Source organism: Phascolarctos cinereus, unplaced genomic scaffold (assembly GCF_003287225.1).
Source record: "Phascolarctos cinereus isolate Bilbo 61053 unplaced genomic scaffold, phaCin_HiC Scaffold_726;HRSCAF=1367, whole genome shotgun sequence".
Taxonomy (NCBI): domain Eukaryota; kingdom Metazoa; phylum Chordata; class Mammalia; order Diprotodontia; family Phascolarctidae; genus Phascolarctos; species Phascolarctos cinereus.
The window spans coordinates 69,546,550-69,567,961 of NW_027556098.1; the positions used below are offsets into that span (position 1 = coordinate 69,546,550).

Genomic DNA, 21,412 nt, shown 5'->3' on the forward strand with positions numbered 1-21,412 from the left:
CCTGAGGTAGGATTTGAACCCAGGTCTTCCTAACTCCTAGTCCAGAGCTCTATCCACTGCACCTCTAACTTCTCTCAGTAAGATGAAGAAGTCATAGTACCAGCCCTCAAGCAAATTAATGCAAATGTTTGAGCTGGAATAGCTGGAATGGAACTCCAGTTTGGCTGGAATAGGGGATATATTAATCCAAGGACAAAACTTTTTATGTTCCCCTTACTCATGAAGACTCACACCACTCACCTTTGAATCTCTACTTTGAGACTGAGTTGTCCTACTTGGTATTAAGGGAAAATTTCCCAAACATTTTCTGTGTTGCTTGCCGCAGATCATGCTTCATACTCCACCAGCTAGAAAGTGCAAGCCTCTTGCTAACTGCCTTGCAGCTGTCATCACAATCATTAGCACAACGCCAATCTAAAGATCTTACTCTTACTCTGTAAAGAATAAATAAATATAGTCATCACAACTGGAAGAGGTAGGGTCATTTACTGCCCTATGGCTCTATCCACAATCCTGGTGACTTCTCAAGCCAAAACTCCTTTATATGTTGTATTCCCCCATTCCTAGTGTAACATTTTTGAGCTCAGGGACTTTCTTGCTTTGATATCTATTTCTTTAGCACCTAACACAGTATTTGACATGTAGTGGATGCTTAATAAATACTCATTCATCATTCATTTAAATGATAAATTGTGGTCATATTTTAAAAGGCTTTCTAATCCTAAAGAGTTTGGATTTTATTTAGGAATAAATTATTACTACATAGGCAACCAGTGATGAAGCTTTTTGAGCTCAGGAGTGATGCAATCTAAACTGTAGAACAGAACTACTTAACTTTTTTCTGGTGTATGGACCATATTGGCAGTCTGGAGGAACCTATCAATCACCTCTCAGAATGTCTTTGAATGCACAAAATAAAACATAGGAATATAAAGAAAACTAATTATATTGAAATAAAATATCAAAGTATTTTCTTAAAAAAACAAGTTCACAGACCCTGACTAAGAATCTTTGTGTGTAGACTAAGGTAAATTTTAATTTCTGTGTTTGGAATGGTTTGGTTGGGGAAGATATTAAAAAGAGAGACCTCAAAATGACTGTTGTAAAAGTATAGGTAAGAAGTAATGAAGGCCTAAATTAGGGTGGTAGTAGCAGGAATAGAAAGGAAAGAGAAGGATAGAATGGATACAGACTTGATTGGACTTAAAAGGGAATAGGATGAATCAATAACTCATAGATTTAGAACCTGAAGGAATGGAGGCTATTCCATTTACAGATGTAGTCAAGTCAGCAGGAAGTTTGGAAGGTAAAGAGTTATTTGTATTTTTAATTTGGAAACAGGACACTATGATCTGAAAAAAAAATTACAGCTTCAGTATTCCAAAGATTGAAAGAACTTTGCAGTTCTTTCAATCAACCCTATTATTTTTTAGTTGAGGAAACTAAGGCTTAAAAAAGACTTGTCCAACATCACGGTCAGTGATAAAACTGGGATGAATCTTCTGACCAGTTCCATTTGCTGGGGATATCATAGAAACCTATTTTTTTTCATATGTATGAATATAGAAAATCATTTCCCTATTTACCATATAGATAATAGGTAGATAGACTGATTGATAAAGCATAAACTTATCTTCTTCTTTAATCCTAATCTCTCTGCTGACCTTCAGTCTCAAATCTCCAAATGTCCTTTAAACACCTTAAACTAAATGTCTTGTAGACATCTTAAACTGATCATGTCCAAAACTGACGTCATTATCTTTTCTTCCAAACCCTCTCCCCTAACCAAACTTCCCTATTATTGTGGAGAACATAACCATTCTTCTAATCACTTGTGTTTGCAACCTAGGTGTCGTCAACTCCTCACCCTCTGTTATTCTCCATTATCTTATCTTTTACCATGACCTGTTGATTTACTTTCATAACATCTCTTTCATGTGCCACTTATCTCTTCTGATACTGCTACCACCCTGGTGCAGGCCCTTGTTTCACCTCACATTTGGACCATTGCAGTAATCTGCTGGTTGGTCACCTAGCTGAAAGGTTCTCCTCACTCCAGTCCATTCTCTGCTTAGCTTTTAAAGTGACTTTAATAAAGTACAGCCCTGCCCATATCACCTCTCACATACACACTCAATAAATTCAAGTGGCTCACCTCCAGGATCAAACATAAAATTCTCTGGAGCTCAAAGTCCTTCATAGCCTTCTCCCACCTCACTCTTTAGTCTTTTCACTCCTAAACCCTCTTCCTACCCACCCCCCTACAAGGTACTGTGCCATCCAGTAACATTAGCATTCTTGAACAACACATTCCACTTCCCAATTTTGGGCATCCTAACTGACAGTCTCCTATATCTAGAATGAATGCCCTCTCCCTCCTCATCTCTGCCTTCTGACTTGCCTGGCTTCCTTAAAACCCCAGCTAAAATCTCACCTTCTAAAAGCTAAGCCCTCTTAATTCTACTTTCTATTCTATTGATTATCTCCAATTTTTTCCAGTATATGACTTGTTGTACATAGTTATTTGCATGTTTTCTCCCCCATTAATTTATGAGTTCCTTGACAGCAGGAACTGCCTTTTACCTTTTTTGGTTTCACCAGCATTTAGAATAGTATCTGACACATGGTAGGTGCTTAATAAATGTTTATTGATTGACTGACAGGTTTGGGGACACAAATACATGCAAATGAGACAGTCCCCACCCTCAAGCAATTAGAATTATATTCTAATGGGGAAAACAATACCATAAAGGGGAGGTGGAAAAGAAAATAGGGAAACATCTCTAGAGGCTGCTGGTTAGTAGGAAAAGAACTGAGGAGAGTGAATAAATCTGGGAGTGAATAGTGCACAGTCTAACCTCCTCATAAAATGAAGTACCACATAGACTTCACTACTTCTATAACTTCTGTGATTAACCCAAAGCCTTTATATACTTCAAATATCTTTATTATGTTTATGGGTAAACTGTCCTACCACCAACAGAGATTGTAGTCCTTCTATGATTTAGTAGATAGTCTTTGTGGATTGCTGTGGCTGAAAAATCCATTACCCTCAAGGCAATATATTAAACAATTCTCATATTCGACTGAGCACTTCACCCTCTCCAAAGTTTGTGTGTTTCGGTATGTGTGCACATTTCTGTGTTTTGGCCTTAGGCATACAGAGCAAAACAGATATATTTCCATATATCATCTGTAATGATATTTTAATTCATTTTTGTATTAGTGATATCTTTTTAGAGGCATTCTTTATTTGTATTTCAAATGCTGTGTTCTTCAGTAAAAAGGGTACCCAGGCTTAAATGAGTTGATTTCAAATTCACTGCTTTTTGGATACAGAGGTTAGAAAATTCTCTTATCTTATGTTTATGTTAGTTTCTGAATGTTTTATATATATATATATATATATTATATATATATACATGAACTTTGTCTAATATTTGTGAAATAAAATAAAAAAAAGATTAGAAAGCTGATCAACTTAACATAGTAAAAAAGAGAGAGAATTAAATGGATAAAATGATGGTGAGAGTATATCTCAGTTCTTTTTAAAAAATTACAGTTAGAGAGCTCTAGTAATTTCACACAAAAGCAGATGTGATAGAAAATGACATTTTACAAAAAGCAATTCTGATGTTTCTGATTGTACTTCCATAGTCTGTCTTCTTCCTCTTTGACCTATAATAAAATTTTAATACCATGGCATATTTATTAAAATTGCAAGTTGATATGGGTTGTCATGGAAATAGATATTATCTCAGAATGTCAGCTTCGCCCTTTTGTGCCAGCATCACTTAAATACTTTCTCAACCACAGTGTTCTGACAATGTGTTCTTGGTGTGTGGTAAGTTCTCTCACTCAACTTTGTCAGAAGGGTCAATGTGGTCCAGGAATTTTGTATTAGAACATCCACAGAAACTACCATGAGGCACTTAGGGTCTGGAAGATATGGGTTCAAGTCTTGCTGTAGACACTTTGCAGCTGTGTGTAACCATGAGCAAGTCATTTAATGTCTCTGAGTATCAGTTTCTTCATTTGGAAATTGAGATTACTATTAACATCTACCTCACAATGATGGGGTATGGGCCCAAGCCGAGACCTTTTCCCCTTGCAACAAAAAGAATTTGGGTCCCATTTGTCTATGGGCCCTGGAAAACCCTTAAACTTTCTTTGACCTCACTCTGGTCTCAAACATTACCTAAGGCTATACTCCACTCAATGGCTTTTCCTTATGGACTCTCCCTATCTCCTTTTGAAAATTTAATGAAGCTTAGTCTCTGACCCTAGTATATTACCCACCTTTGATCTTATCCAGACCCCATACAAACATCTTCCTTCTAGTTCCCTTCAGTATCTATTCCCATTGTCTATTCAACCTCCCAGACATTCCCATCAGATTTTTCCCTAAACTCACCCCAGCTTCAGGATGTTGTTCCAGCTCCTCCTCCAAACACTCAAAATTATTTGAGTATAAATAAATAAATCCACCCTGGCTGCCATTTAAACACTGAGATTTTCTCATATCCGCTTGTTCTTACAGGTGTCACGATGGTTCAGATTCCTTAAAAGTCTGGCCTGTATGGTTTAATAAAACAACAACAACAACAAAAACAAAAACAAAAACCTTTATCTCTGGCTGAAAGATTTGTGTAAAATTCTTTTGGGTAGGACCCCTCTGTCATTATCTTGGTGTCCCAGCACCCCTAAACCTTATCAATAGGATTGGTGTAAAGATCAAATGAGATTAATGTTTGTAAAATATTTTCTTAAATATAAAGGGTTATATAAATTTGATGTATCATAATTATTACTATTAATTATTGAAAATGTTTTGCATATACATTGGCACACATGCTGCTAATGAAGAGGTCTAGGACTTTTGGGGTGCTGCTGGAACCCCAAGATCGTTGTACCAGGCCCTGTCTGAAAGAATTCAACTCAAATCTTCTTCAGCCAGAGGAAAAGTTTATTAGTGATAAAACACTTAGGGCCGGGTGACACCCATAAGGACAAGTGGGAATGAGAGGTTCTCAGCCTTTTGAGCGTGAGATTCTCTGCACCGAATGAGGGCCAGGGTTGATCTTATGTACTTTGGGTGACCAGGGAAGGGTCTGGGAAAATGGTCTGGGTGAGAATTCCCAGAGATTGGAATGTCTAAGAGATTGAATAGACAATGGGAATAGATAATGAAGGAACTGAAAGGTATCTGAATGAAATTAAAAGGTAGGCTAAGGCTTTCAAAGGGAGATAAGGAACTGGGGTCTGTAGAGAAAGGGGAGCCAGATTCCCTTTGGGTCAAGGGGCAAAGACCTCGGCTTGGGCCACACCCCATCATTCCTTAATCTTTTGAAAGTTTACCTGCTTTTGAAAGGCCTTTTTCAGGCCTTCTAAGAGGCAAATTATCAGGTAATCTCTCTTTCCCCTATCCTCACTCTTCTGATATCCTCACTCTTCCAGATCACTAGCAGGAACAGCAGCTGTTCCTGGGGGGTATTTTGTGGGGTCATTGCTAGCAAAATGATCTCCAAAGTTTTGGGCTTGTTCCCAGATTCTCTTCCTTTCCTCAGTGGTACAACAGGTGGAGAAGGGGACATGCAAATCATCCCAAGAAAGTTCGAATTGTAGGCACACATCCCTGAAGCCTTCAGTAAATTTAGTTGGATCTTCAGAGTATTGCCCCAGCCTTTCCTTAATCTGGGTGAGGTCTGAAATGGAGAATGGAACATGCACCCTAAATGTCCCATTAGGAGAGGCAGGTAATTCCTTTAAAGGAAAAAGCCTGAAGGCCCTGAGGGAGCACGGGCTTGGGGGGGAGGGAGGTAGGAAGTCCCATGTCTCCTGAGTGAGGGACTGGAAAGTGCCAGCTGAACTGGCAAGGCCAAGGAATTTGGCTGGCAAGCAGCCTGACACCAGAGGAGGGGGAGGGATCAGGGGAGAAGACACCACGACGATACCTTGTCTGGAGCCTGAGGAGGGGTCCCGTCTGAAGTAGAGGTCTGGGGAGGAGGCACTGAGTTGAGAACCTCATCTGGAGCTTGAGCTGGGGTCTCTCTGGAAGTAGAGGCTGGGGCAAGGCCCTCTCTCAAGGCCTGAGTAGAAGTAGCCTCTAGAGTAGGGGCCTGGGGAGGAAATGGAGGGACCAGAGGAGCAGAAGGGGGTATCTGGGGAGAGTGGGGAACAGCTGGAGAGGCCAGAGGAGAATGGCATGTAGATAGATGCTGGGGAAGTGGTGCCGACAGAGGTTGGGAAGAGGGGGATGCCATAACCCCAGGAGCCATAAGAGAATCGTCCAAAAGGTATGTGTTTCACATTGGTGTTTTTAATTACAAAATTACAATTTGATTACAACGTGGTAACATTGTAAGCTTCTTGAGGGCAGGGACTATTTTTTGCCTCTTTTTGTATCCCCAGCACTTAGCACAGTGCCTGGCATATAATGGGTGCTTAATAAATGTTGATTGATTGAACCATTGCCTCTGTTCATTCTATATAAATATCTTCAGGGGCTTTTAGAAGAAGAAAACAGTGGCACTATTCTATTGTTACTACCTTGGTAATTCTTGAGCTAATGTATGCCAACACTGGTATCGTTGACACAGTACATGTCTTTTCCCCTTCCACTGTAGTTATTTAACCAAGCATATATGTTGTCAACAAGTTCTGAGTTACTAGTTTAATCTTTTGTTAATAAAACCCATTCAGCAGTGCATCTGTATGCATGTGTATATACATATGTTTCTTAGACCAATGTAAATTCAATACACACGATGTAGCTGCCATCCTGCTAGAGTTTGGGTATCCTCAAATAGAGCAATGTCCTCAATTCCCCAGACTTCTGATATCCCTGAAGGTGCATATACCCAAGGCCCACAGATGTCTTACACCCTATGTGATAAAAGTAAAAATTCTTAGCTTGGGGTTAATCTGTCTTTATGGGATCACAAGCTCATAGAGTTGTGTCTACAGGGGACCATAAAGGTCATCTAGTCCACAGCACCTCATTCTACGTATCTATCAACCAATCAATCAATCAATCTGTAAACATTTATTAAGCACCTACTATATCCAGGGCACTATGCCAAGTGCTGGGAATGAGGAAATAGAGTCAGCTAAAGTAGCTCACCCAAGTCCACAGCCCCACAGATAGAAAACAAAACAAAACAATACAGGCTTCAACCTCTCGTTCTCTCATGCCTTAGCCAGGGGATATCCATAATACCAAATTTTCCAGCCTTATCTCTCCCTATGCCATTATTTACTTTACAATTTAGGCAACTGGAATATTCTGTCTTCTCTGATGTCTCTAGTCTCTCTGTATTTGTTCACTCCATCCTCTACCCTTGGAACATGCACCTTTTCAACATCCTCCTGTTGAAAATTCTTTGTCTTTTTAAACTTTAGTTGATAAGCTCCTCTGATTCCCTCATTGTAAGTATATCTTTCCTTTCTCTCATCAGCTTTTACCTTGTGCAATATTTACATGTTGTTTCTACCCTAGGCAACTGAATGGCCTATTGGATAGTGTTAGATTTGGAGTCAGTAAGACCTGAGTTCAAATTCTGATATTGAAGAGGTGTAGGACTTTTGGGGTGCTGCAAACCCAAAATCGTGGTACCGAGCCCTGCTGAATGAATTCAATTCAAATCTTCTTCAGCCAGAGGAAAAGTTAGTGATAAATTGCATAGGCCAGGTTACACCCGTAAGGAGAGGCAGGCATGAGAAAACCTCAGCCTTTTCTAAAGATTCTCAGCATCTGAATGGGGGCCAGGGTGGATCTTAAATACTAAAGTAACTTTGGGTAGCCAGAGAAGGGGGTTGGGAAAAGGGTCTAGGTAAGAATTCTAATTGAGGAGGTCTGAGAGATTGAATATACGATGGGAATAGCTAATGGAGGGAACGGAAGGCAAGGTGGAAGTTTGAAAGGCATCTGCACAAGATCAAAGGGTGGGGCTAGGACTTTCAAAGGGAGATAAGGGAGTGGATAAGGAACCCTTTGATACTAGAGTAAGGCCTTTCTGGGGCTCAGACAAAAGGGAGCCAGATTCCCTTTGGGGCAAGGGGCAAAGATCTTGGCTTGGACCCCACCCCCATCAATATAGCTGTATGACTGTAGACAAGTCATTTAACCTACCTACATCAATTTTCTCATCATTACAATGTAGATAATAATAGCACCTATGACACAGGATGCTTGTAAGGATAAAATGAAATAATATATGTAAAAACTTTGCAAACCTTAAAGCACTTTTGTTGTAATTTAGTTGTTTTCAGTAAGGTCCTACTCTTCATGATACTATTTGTTTTTGGCAAAGATACTTGGAGTAGCTTGAGATTTCCTTCTTTAGCTCATTTTTACAGATGAGGAAACTGAGGCAAATGGGGTTAAGTGACTTGCCCAATTAAGTCTGTGAAGCCAGATTTGAACTCAGAAAGATGAGATTTCCTGACTCCAGGCCTGGCACTCTGTCCGCTTCCTCACCTAGCTTCCCCTTAAGGCCCTAGCTGTTGTAATTAATGGAAGTCAATTGGAGAATATGGAATTAAAGAGGAGTTATATGGAAGGAAAACCTCTATGCTCTGCATTTTTATTCAGTGTTTGTCAGAGACAATTTATTGATATATAAGCATTACTACCTGGCAAGAAATCTAAACTGGCTAAGTTTTCCCTGATAATTGGAATCCCCCAGATCGAAGCAATAGTCTATTATATTTTATGGTAATTATGAAACAAAAGACAAAATTCTTTTTTTAATTTTCCATAGTTCAGTTACATTTATTAAAGACATTTCTATCCAGCTAAAAGCAGAAAACTACAAGAGTTTATAATGTGGTTCTCCCTCAAACCAGTTAGTAGAAGATTTAGGCAACCAATTTGAACACACTCAATAAACTGGCACCTGTATACAGTATCTACATTGTTTCTACATCTTCTGTTGAACAAGGTATGACATCCTTGTAAAAACCGAAATGTAAATAAAGAGAAGTCACCAATGGAAAAGCAGATTTTTTCCCCTTCTCTATTGACTGCATCCTTAAATAGGAAACATATGCCTATGAACCAAAGGGGGGGGGATCACGAGGAAATAAGTTGTCTGCCTTCCACAGATTTAAAGTAAACCAGCTAATATAAGAGCAGGAAGCATTAACTATAATTCTTAAATTTTTTAAAAAAGGTAAAATCAGAATAATTGGCCACTATTATGAATGAAAAGGAAGATCCTGGCTTTGTCAAAAGACAAAATTGTACAAAAAGATTAAGGCCCGAATAGGAAGTCTAATTTAAGACTTCTGACTTACCAAACAGAATTACCAATATGTTAATACTGGAGGCATATACACGGGCATCTATTTTCCTAGAAAACTAAAGGTTTCCCTACAGTGCAAATAAATAAAGGGTCACCTCTCTTGATTTAGACCTTCACAACTAAGGGACGCTTCCTTTGGTTAACAAAAAGATGTTGCCTCTTTAATCATTCCCTCTGTCAATCTGATCAAAGGTAAACTAAGATACATCTTCCTTCATTAATCAAAGACCTTTCTTAACTTAGTAAAAAAAATACTAAGTTCCTAGGTTTCAAGGAATAAAGATCTCTTTTTGAACTTTCCTTTTATACTGCTAAAATTAATTATTTAGATGAGACCAAGAACTTTAGATCAGGATACTGTCAATATTATTTTTTGATATTTGATAACACAACCAAAGCCTTAGTGAATAGTTATACAGAAATAAACTGAACTACTTAGTAAACATATATATATATATATATATATATATATATATATATATTTTCAATGAATAATCAAAAGATCAACAAGATAAGTTTAAAATTAAAGCTTTGTTATTCTTAGAAATCCCAATACTAAAAATTAAAGATTTTCCACATTTTTGCCACAAATCTTTTTCCATTTATCAATTTTGAGTCCTGCTGTGAAATTGTATTATGTGCTACTGTGATCAAAAACTTTTTTTCATTTTCAAAGAGTTCCTATCTCAGCATGACGTGAAGATTAAAATAGGTTAGCATTCTCTGTAAGGGTCTCCCACATTTACAGTCTTTCTGATGCAATTGAATTTCAATTTTTTTTAAAAAAGAATTAATAGAGCACAAGAGATAACTCAAAGAATGGACTTTAGGACTTCTGTGTAGAATCAGGGTCCAACTGCAATAATTGTCTATAAGAATAGAGTATTGGAGGTAGATATAATAATTATAGAGGTAGATGGAGATATACAAATATATGTGTATACATATAAACCTGTAGCTATATAACACAGTCTTTTTTTTTCCTGTGACTATCAAGAAATAAGAGCCATTGGGTAAACTACTGAGCCATTTCATTTCATTTTGTGAAAATGGAAAATATTAGTTCCATTATATATAATTTTCACAAATTTGGTTTTGGGGAAGGTAATTGAATAATCTATACATTTTAATGTTATGAACATATGTAATCAAAATGTAAAAGTATTTGGTAGTATGTTATTTTGTAAACTTTTCTTTCTCTGGATTTTCACAGAAGAGTCAGTGTTGGTATAACTGGACTTGAAACCAAGAAAACTTGCATTCACATCCCATATCAGACATACACTGGCTGTCTTAACTGAAGAGGTCTAGGGGTTTTGGGGTGCTGGGACCCCAAGATCGTGGTACCGGGCCATGCTGAATGAATTCAACTCAAATCTTCTTCAGCCAGAGGAAAAGTTTATTAGTGATAAATCACATTGACCAGGTGACGCCCATTAAAGATGAGCGGGCATGAGAAGTTCTCAGCCTTTTGAGTGTGAGATTCTCAGCATCTGAATGAGGGCCAAGGTGGATCTTAAATACTAAAGTAACTTTGGGTGGCCAGAGAAGGGGGTTGGGAAATGGGTCTGGGTAAGAATTCTAATTGGGGAGGTCAGAGAGATTGAATAGACAATGGGAATAGATAATGGAGGGAACAGGAAGGCAGAAGTTTGAAAGGCATCTGCACAAAATCAAGGTGGGGCTAGGACTTTCAAAAGGAGATAAAGGAAGTCGATAAGGGTCTGGGGCCTGTGAGTCAGATTCCCTTTGGGACTAAGGGCGAAGATCTTGGCTTGGGCCCTGCCCCCATCTTAACCCAGGGCAACTAGTAAACATTTTAAGTTGCAAAGGAGTGCATTGGTAGAGAGAGTTTCCTTATCTGGGCACTCCCTATAACAAAGAAATCACAGATTCAGTCACTATTCCTATTTGGATATTTGCTTGCTGCTAATAATTGATAATTGTTGAAACATGCAGACCTTTGAAAGTAGCTGTAGAACAAGATTTTGACATCAATGGTCTTTTTCTTGCCTTGTAAATGACTAATTTGTTGTTGCTGTTGCTATTTGACATTTTAATCAGTGAACAAAAAACACTTTGTTTAATATCAATAGGACGGATAGGACCCATCACCCCTGGCTGCCAGAAGTGACCTGATTATATTATTTTGCCCAAAGCTTTCCCATGAAGGCTGATTCTACATATGCATATGCCTGTATATGGAGTGTCTATATGTACACTGTGTATATGTGTATATGTACATACACATATACATATACATATACATATACATATACATATACATACACATATACATATACATATACATATACATATACATATACATATACATATACATATACATATACATATACATATACATATACATATACATATACATATACATATACATATACATATGTATATATACATCTGAGTAACACTTTGTGCATAAATTTGTGTTTCTATGTATATGTGTACATATATATGTTTTATAAATATATGTATCTATGTATAGATGCATAGACATGCATTTAAGTAACACTTTCCATCTGTCCATTTATCTAGTCCCACCATTAGGAAAGGTAGTCACAGAAGCAAGGACCCTCCACATTGCTCAGGAGCCTAATTCTCCCTACCCTTTTACCCAAAATCCCTTCTTTTTTTCCCCTCCATTGCACGATCAATTGATTTTCCCCCACAATGTAGCACCATGAATCTGTTCACATATTTTGCATTTATGACAAGAAGATATCCCCAATCAGTGATGGTCATAGGACCAAGCTTTAATGCAAACACTATTGTCACCTCAATCTTTGCTAATATTAAGTCATCATCTCATATGGTCAGTCAGTTATTGACTATTATTTCCTATTATGTGCTAGGCATTACACTGAATGCTGCTGACACAAAGAAAAGCAACAGGCAGTCTCTGTCCTTGAGAAGCTCACAATATAAACAGGGAGACAATATGCAAAGTATAGTACATTGCTTCAGGATATTTCTTGATCAAATTTCTACAAGTTGACTTCCCACACTTCCCATACTTGCTGATACCTGTACACAACATCATGTTATACTTATGTAATAATAATAGCTAGTAATTATGTAGCATCTAGTATGTATAGGCACTGTGCTAAGCACTTTACAAATATTATCTCACTTGATCCTCACAACAACCCCGAGAGTTAGGTACTATTATCTTTGTTTTATGGTTGAGGAAACACTGGCAAATAGAGGAGATATCTCTTCTCTAAGGTTAAACATGCTTATACATGTCTGAGGTCTCATTTGAACTCAAGCCTTCCTGACTTCAGCACCAATCTCTATCCACTAGCACCTAATTCTCAGGGTTGTTGTTTTGAGGATGAAATAAGATGATATTTGTTTTAAAAAAAAAGTTACTAAGTATAGTGCTTGGAATATAGTAGGTACTACATAAATGCTTTTTCCTTCCCTTTCCTTAGATTTACTTTATATACATTTTATATTAATATAAACATTTTATATTCCTAAAGTAGAATATGAGCTCCTTGAAAGCAGGGTCTTTTTTGCCTTTGTATTTCCAGGGCCTCGATCATAATACTGTAGGCACTTAGTAAATGTATTTGAATGAATAAATCATATGTAAGCCTGAGATTTTTTTAGGTTAGTACATAGAGAAGAAGATCAATAAAAAGGACACTACAACTGTCTGTTAATAGGTTGATTTGACAAATGAATCCATCATTTTAATTATTTTAATTAACTGGTCATTTTGATTTAAATGGTTAATTTAGACATAGTATAAAGTAAGCTATATAACCTAAAGCAAGTCATTTATTCTATCTAGGCTTCAGTTTCCTTATCAGTGGAATGAGGAGACTGAACTAAGATTCTGGACTAAAATTCTATGAATCTTACTGAAGAAATCCCTCACATTAAGAACAGCAGTTAAGATGCTTGGCTCAGTACTTATTGGTAATAATAGTGTGAGGATAACTGTTTATGTGGTAATTTTGCTGCATAATGGAAATTATTATAAGCATTCAAATCAATATTATAAAGTGTTTTATTCTGTGGTTCTTTTTTATTTTTCCTGTATAGCAGATTACCAGACAAGGATACATATTGACTTCTCAGAATATTATTTTTTTACTATAAACTAGTGGTCAAATCATCATACAGAAATAATATTTCTAAAGTATCTGAAAAACAGAGGTTTAAATGTTTTCTGAGAATCATCCTTATTCTGATTATAGGCTCATTAAGGTTTCTTTTTTCCCCATTGAGTTTTGATAAGTGCTGCAAACATTTGCAGTAGAAAAACACTAATGTGCTCATATAGGGTCCATCCATAACTGTCATTCTGACTTCAGGCACATCAAAATATGCCCTTATGTTCCTTTGTAATGTTTCCAAAAGTAAAAAGTAGCACCAAACACTAACTGTTCTATTTTATTGTTTTTACTTATTTTAGGTAAGATATTTTTACTTTTAAGGAATATCACACATCTAAAGAAAAGTATTGCTTAAACAGTGTAGTATAATTCTAAAACAACAGAATTTCCAAATCAGATTCCCATTTAAAACAGTGTTTGTTTTTTTTAATCAAACATGTTAAATTCAAGCTTTTTCAACTTAAATGATTCCATTTGACTAAGTCAAATGAAACAGTTAATGATCATCTCTCTCTATAGTTAGTTATATATCCCAAAGCACTTAAATATGCCTCCAAGATAGAGAGCAATATATGATTTTACCTTCTTGCCTATTCTTCTGTTCTTTGGTGCTTGTTTCATATACAGAATGTGAAATAGAAATAAAAGACAGTTTTAAAAAAATAATTGATTAAACAAAAGACTACAGGGAATAGTTATATGTATTTACAATGTGTTGGGTATTTCATGTTCATTTAATTCATTGATTTCTTTTTATTTATAAATAAGAAGTTTAACTTTGACTTGCAAACTGTAAATATTCTGTATCAAATCTATATTCCTTTTGCTTTTGTATTGGATAAATTATAAAATGAATAGGTTGCTCAGTAACAGAGATCCTCATTAATGGTGGCATTGAAACATAAGAATTGAGACACAAATCTTGACCCATGGGGGATTGGATTTATTACTTCTTTGGCATAGGAGACTTCCAAAAGAGGAAATGCCCCTTACCAATGCAGGTCAGCAGTTCCTCTGAAATTTATATTAGACTTACTAGCCCAGAGCACTAAGAGGCTAAATAATTTGTCCAGGGTCACACAGCCAGTATGGGTCAAAAGCAGGACTTAAACTGAAGTTTTCTTGGATTCAAGTCCAGTCAAGTCCAGACTGACTCATAGACCACACTTCCTCTTAAGGAGGTAGCTAAGAATTATTTTAAAATCATAACAACAGTAATAAAAATTGACAGTGAATTTTGCTGTTGGGGCTTAAAGGTAACAATAAGTTAGCGTTAAAATCTCTTTAATTCACAGTTCACTAATTTGGATTTGGTGGTAATTCAGACAGGACCTGGGTTAACATTTACCTTTGTTTAGCAAATACTTTCTTCATAGAACTAATTAAACAAAATGATTTGAGACACTTGTCCCAGCTTGCTTCCTTCATTTACCTGGCCTTAGGACTTGGCTCATTAGCTTCTTCCTCTCACCAGCTCTTTTTTTTCTCTCCTAACATCATTCTTCATCATTCAGCTCTCCAGTTTAACTTGTGAGAGAAGACTTTTTGAATGATGAATGATGAATAATTTATTAAGCATTTACTGTGTGCCAAGCACTGTGTTAAGTACTGGGAATATACAGCTAAGCAAGTCAGATAGTTCCTGCTCTCAAGGAGCTTATATTCCAATTAGGAAAACAATAAATAAAGTAAAACTTTGAAAAAGGGAAAAGAATAACCATGGTATGTTGCAGTCTGGCTTGGAAATGGCCAGAAAATGATGTGGAAGCTTGGTTCTACACAAGATAACATTGAAAAATCCCTTTTCAGAATCTAGGGATCAGGGGATCCTGATGGGCAGGGGAAAAAATTTACTCAGGGCATACTGTGTCAGGCCAGGCAGCTAGGTGGCCCAGTAGATAAAATGCCTAGCCTGGAGTCAGGAAGACTCATCTTTCTGAGTTAAAATCTGCCTTTAGACACTTACTAGCTATGTGACTCTGGGCAAGTCACTTAACCCTGTTTGCCTCAGTTTCCTAATTTGTAAAATGAGTTGGAGGAGGAAACGGCAACCCACTCCAGTATAAAACCTCAAATAGAGTCCTAAAAAGTTAGATATGAGTGAAAAATGACTGAATAATAATTATGTCAGACACAATGCTGAGTGCTTTACAAATACTTTATCATTTGGTCCTTATAACAACCTGGCATTTTAATAAACTATTATATCTATTTTATAATTGAGGAAACTGAGGCAAACAGAGGTTAAGTGACTTTCCCAGGGTCATAGCTAGGATATGTCATAGGTTGGATTTGAACTCAAGTCTTCCTGACTCCAAGTCCAGCTTTAGATGTGATAAGCCACCTAGTTAAGGAGTAAAGGCAGAGTTGTCTGGAAATGTCCAGGAAGTGATGTGTACAAAACCCTTCTGTATGGAGTTTTAAGCATTTAACTACTGAATACTATAAGGATATATACAAGAAGATCACAATAACATATTTGAAGGGGGAAATTTATATGTTATAGGGGTCCAACAGTGAACTAGATCTTACTTTCTTAGTAGTATCTCCCTGCCCATCTGCCAGGTTTTATTCTTGGAGTCAGGTGGGTGACTCCTGCCTGGACTAATTGTTAGATCAGATTCAAGACTCCAGTTTGCATTATTTCAGTCCCTTATGACTGATAAAGCTTACAGCTTTAAGATACACGTGCCTAACAGGAAGTAAACAGGAAGAAAGAAAGACTGTGCAATTATCATCAGTTGAGTCAAGTAAGAAGAATGTGTCAAATAGGGAGCACAAGAGAGTGGGGCAATGTTCAGCAGATGGAAATAAATATTTAAATTATATATTTGAAGCACATTCACAGCCTTGGCTGCTCCTGTTAGAGGCAATTAGATGTATCTGGAAAGTGTTGTAGCCCTCCAAGGATAGTAGTAAGATCTAGTTGATTAGTGGACTGTCTCACAGTGAGGACAGGAAGTTTTTAGCAGAGTAGAAATTCTGGATAATTTTGTAGACAAAATGTTCAGATACATGAACCATTCAATTGAAGGCCTTCTGTGCCTGGGAATCCTCCCCCAGTTTTCTGCTGTATTGTTCCTTTGAGGTCATTCCATCCATGACAGTCACTGGAAAAATATTCCCTGATTTGTGTAAAAGAGTAGAAGCTGTTGGATAGAGACTACATGGGCCTAGACAAGAAGAACCTGAAGAATTTACACATGCATGATAGTTTACCATACAAATCTTCTTGTTGTTCAGTCATTTCAGTCATGTCATAAGGTCTTAAACTCAGATCCTTTCACTTAAAGTGGAAAAACAAGGCCTGAAGCAAGCAAAGAGCTGAGATCTATTTTCATGGGGCCACATGGCCTCAGAGGTGAGAATGTCCAAGGCCTCTCCCCTCACAATCTTGTCTTTCCTTTGACACCATCGTGAAGGCATCAAAAAGATCCAACAACAACAGAGTGGTTGAGTCTGTAGTCACCAGTTCTCTTTTGAATACCGTATTCAAACTCAAAGAACTCCATTCACATTTGAGTTAGCCAGCCAGAAGCAGTCCAAGGATGCCTCTATTGCACATCTATATAAAACTAAAAAAAAATAAGTTGTCCAGTGACAACTCTGGGGGTGGGGGGGCTCTAAGTCATTGCTGACAAGATTTTTGCCAGCATCCCTCTTAATTGGCTGATCTTCCACTTGTATGGTCATCCACTGGAAAATCAGTGTGGCTTCATAAAGCACTGAGGAACCATCAACATAGTGTTTGCTGTCCAGCAACTCCAAGAAAATTCCAGGAGCAGAACAGAGGTCTGTACACAACATTCATCATTCTAACCAATGCCTGTGATATTGTCAGTCAGTTGTGAGGGCCTGAAGAAAATCATGGCAAAATTTGGGTGCCTAGAGAAGCTCATTACTATGTATGGCAGTTTCATGATGGCATGCTTGCTTGGGTTCTGGGTGATGGATGATGCTTTCCCAGTCACCAGTGGAATGAAGCAGGGCTCTCTGCTTGCTCCCATGCTTTTTAGCATGTTCTCAGTGATGTTCAAATTATTTAATTTGAAAAGCCTACAAAGTCAAAACTAAAGTGGAGAAAGAGTTGGTGCACAGCTTTTTGTTTGCAGATGATTGGGCACTCAATGCAGCTTCTAAGGCTGAGATGCAGCAAAATATGGATCAGTTCTCTGCTGCTTGTGCTAATTTTGGCTTAATGATTAACACAAAGAAAACAGAAGTTCTCCACCAGTAAGCACCACACCATCCTTACTTGGAACCACCAGTTACAGCAAATGGAGAAGTTTTGAATGCTGTGGATAAATTCATTTACCTTGGCAGTATGCTTTCCAGCAATGTACAAATAGATGATGATGTTGATGCACACATTGCCAGAGGTAACTCAGTGTTTGGGAGGCTCTGGAAGAAAGTGTAGGAGAAAAGAGGGTTAGACTGCCTACCAAACTGATGGTCTACAGAGCCATTGTGCTGACCTCATTTTTGTATACCTGTGAAACTGGAAAGTATACCAACACAATGCCAGAAAACTAAATCACTTCCATTTGAATTGTCTTGGGAAGATTCTGAATATCACCTGACAAGATAAGGTACTGGACACTGAGGTCCCTCCTTGAGCTAAATTGCCAACCACTCGAATGCTATTGCAGAGTGTACAGCTCCAGTTGGCTGGCCACATTGTTCAAATGCCAAACGTGCATTTGCCAAAAAGACTGTTTTACAGAGAACTCACCACTCATATGGTGGTCAAAGAAGCAATACAAGGGCACTTTCAAGGTCTCTCTGAAAAACTTTAATATTGATTGTGACACATGGGAGATGCCAGTACAGGATCGTCCAGCATAGGATGCCCACGTCAATGAAAGCGCTATGCTCTGTGAGCAAAGCAGAATTACAGTAGCTCAAAAGAAACATGAGAAACATAAATTTAGAGATATCTCTCCCAAATGATTGGGCCGACTATTTGTGTTCTACCATAGGCAGAGCTTTCTGAGCACATATAATCAGCCATAGCCAGACATGCTGTGTGTTGACCCCAACATCATGATGTCATTTTAGTGCTCTTCTAGCATGAGGACAAAAAACAACAATAACAAAAACAGTAATTCAAGTCAGAAGTAAGTTCATCAGCCTCCCCAACAAGGAGAATTTTTATCAGCCCAGGATACTGAAACACTACAAAACACCTCGCTGAATTAAATATGTACAATTTATTTTTATACTGGTTTCCACATTAGAATGTGAGTTTCTTGAGGGCAGGGCTATGTTTTGGCTGTTGTTTTTCTCATCTACCCTTAACTTATTACCTGGCTAATAGGTAGGGCCTAATGAAAAATTCTTGATTGGCTATAAACCATAGAACTTGAGTTCTAGTTCTACCATTAACTAATTATGTGATATTGGGCCAAGTGAATTCATCACTTTCTGCCTCAGTTTCCTCATCTGTGAAATATGGAAGTTGTACTACAGGATACCTAAGGTCTTACCCAACTCAAATAAAAAAAAGAGAAAAAGTTCTCAAAATACTAAAAATAACAATTATTCCCATCCCACCTGGCCAACAACTCAGGTTTTAAAGTTAATAGATTAGATAAGAAGTTTATTAGTAAAAAGGAATTAATAATAATGTGGGAAAAAGTAAGTGGACATTGATTTTTATATGAAACATTAAAATAGTCAGAAAAGCTGAAAATGTTCAGAAATAGTATATTAGTTCTAAAAATTATAGAAAATAGCTATGTCATCACAAGAGTTTCTTAAAGAAAAACATTCTGGAGCCCTTTCTTCAATTTTAATATGAATATATTTTGACATTTCAAGTTTACTTGATACCAAAATATAAGAAAACATAAGGAGAAATTTCACTCAACAAATACAAACAAGTGCACCTTATCTGATCATTTAAACAACTTATTGTCAGATCAGTTCTTTAGGGATATTCTTGATTTATAAAGTTAAAGACTGCATCTTCTATTCAAAATTTTAATCCTAGTAAGTTTTAGTGTTTGATTCGATATTTGAAAGATGATACAGCAGAGAATCCCCCTCATAAAGGAAAACAAACAAATAATAACAACCTTTTTATCCCTTTTTTAATAAAGTAAAAAACATTAGTTTAGAGACAGAATTGTATATTAAAAGTCAGTCCGCATAAGAGCTGTGTTACTAAAATGTTGCAGGTAAATCATTTTCTGTTAAATGCCAGAGAGGAGACTCCAATTTAAATGACCAATCCAATCCAATAAATGTTTACTAAGTACCTACTACGTGCAAGGTACTGTGCTAAGCTTTGGAGAGACAGTTAACATAAAGAAATATAGTCCCTGTCTTCAAGGAACTTACAATGTATAAGGGAAAAAAAATCACAAAAGGAGGGAGGGGGAGACTAGGGACCATCTTGTTCCTTGGAGCTGATGCCAATCAGAGCAGCAGATGCAGACTGCAGCTGGCCAAAAAGTCCAATTTCTTCCCTCTATAAAGAAAGGCATTGGGAGGATTTTGGTATTCCAATATCCAGCCCTCCATACAGAAGGGAGAGGGAGCTGAGGGACATGGCATCAGTCAAAGCTTGAGTTAGCAGCATGGTGATATGATTAGAGATAATGAATTTAATGGGAGAGACATTTTGTTCTGTGGAGCTGAAACCAGGCACAGCAGCAGATGCAGAGTAGAATGCACTTACCCTGCAGTGAATGATTTTACAAAATGAAGAATCATTTTTTCAAATGTGAATTGTCATAGGCTATTTTGTTGCATTTTTTTTTAGCTTGGAATTTGATTTTTTCTTTAAATAGAGCACAATTGCATTCCAAATTTTATAAAAGTTTTTCATCCTAAAGTCTGTGACAAGGCAATAAAACAAAAAAGATAGGCATGGTCTTATTAGTCTGTGATTCCATTGGTGTACTTAACTTGAGGTTTATAAATTCCATTCCTATTACTGGAGATCACACTCATCAACTCATCTGTAATTTAGAGTGTTATGGAGTTGCCTGGGATTAGTGACTCACCATGGTCATGTAATTAGTTGGTGTCAGAGGTAGGACTTGAACTCAGGACTTTTTAAGTGCAAAGCTGGCCCTCTCTTTACCAGAACAGTGTTTATTAGAGAGGAAAAAAAAATATGAACACATACACATATAAAAATATAATCACACACATATGATGCAGTGATATATAAGATTTATATTGTTATAATTATATGTTATTCGTACATGTTTATATCATATATAGTTAACATTGTATATAATCATTTATAATTAACATACATATATAGCAACATATATGTGTATATGTGTAATAGCTAACTACTAGTTTATTTGTAGAAGCAGATATTTCAGTTAGATACTTCTAGTGGCATTAGAACAAGAAATTGTTAATTATTTTACATATTTGGAAAGAATAATCATTGTGAGAACATGTAATTAATACTTCAAAGATATGTAATTTCATGAGATTGCATATAAGTAATCATCTCACTATTGTAGAAAACCATCCCTCCCTCCCCTTCACACTTTTAGGAGCAGAACTCATCATGTATCTGGTTATAGGTCACTCTGATTACTTAGGATAATTCATATAGGATTCTGAAACTGAAATACATAGTATAAAAAAACCTATCAAACAATATTTTCACTTCATTGTAATATGAATATTAATAATTAAGTCATATTTAGTTTAGACGATAATTTACTTGTTTTTATTTTTCAGTTTACATAAAGTTTTAATGGATCTTCAAAACCAGCAACTAACACATTTAACTGACTGGTTATCAGAAACTGAAGCCAGGACAAAGAAGATGGAGGCAGAGCCCCTAGGTCCTGATCTTGAAGACCTAAAACGCCAAATCCAACAACATAAGGTTAGATATAAAAGTTATGTCATTTTCTCTACTGCTGGAATGTATAAACATGTTTATGTGTATATACCTAAGTATGTTGCATATTTATAAAAATAATCCAGTAA

The 21,412-nt window shown here is 36.9% G+C and overlaps 1 protein-coding gene across 1 annotated transcript in view; it reads left to right on the plus strand.

Annotated features, from left to right (window-relative positions):
* The window catches only part of DMD (dystrophin), a 1,828,382-nt gene that overhangs the window by 179,537 nt on the left and 1,627,433 nt on the right, over positions 1 to 21,412 (plus strand). The window contains 1 exon segment of the mRNA XM_078146592.1: positions 21,158 to 21,308. Coding sequence (XP_078002718.1) covers positions 21,158 to 21,308 — 151 coding nt within the window.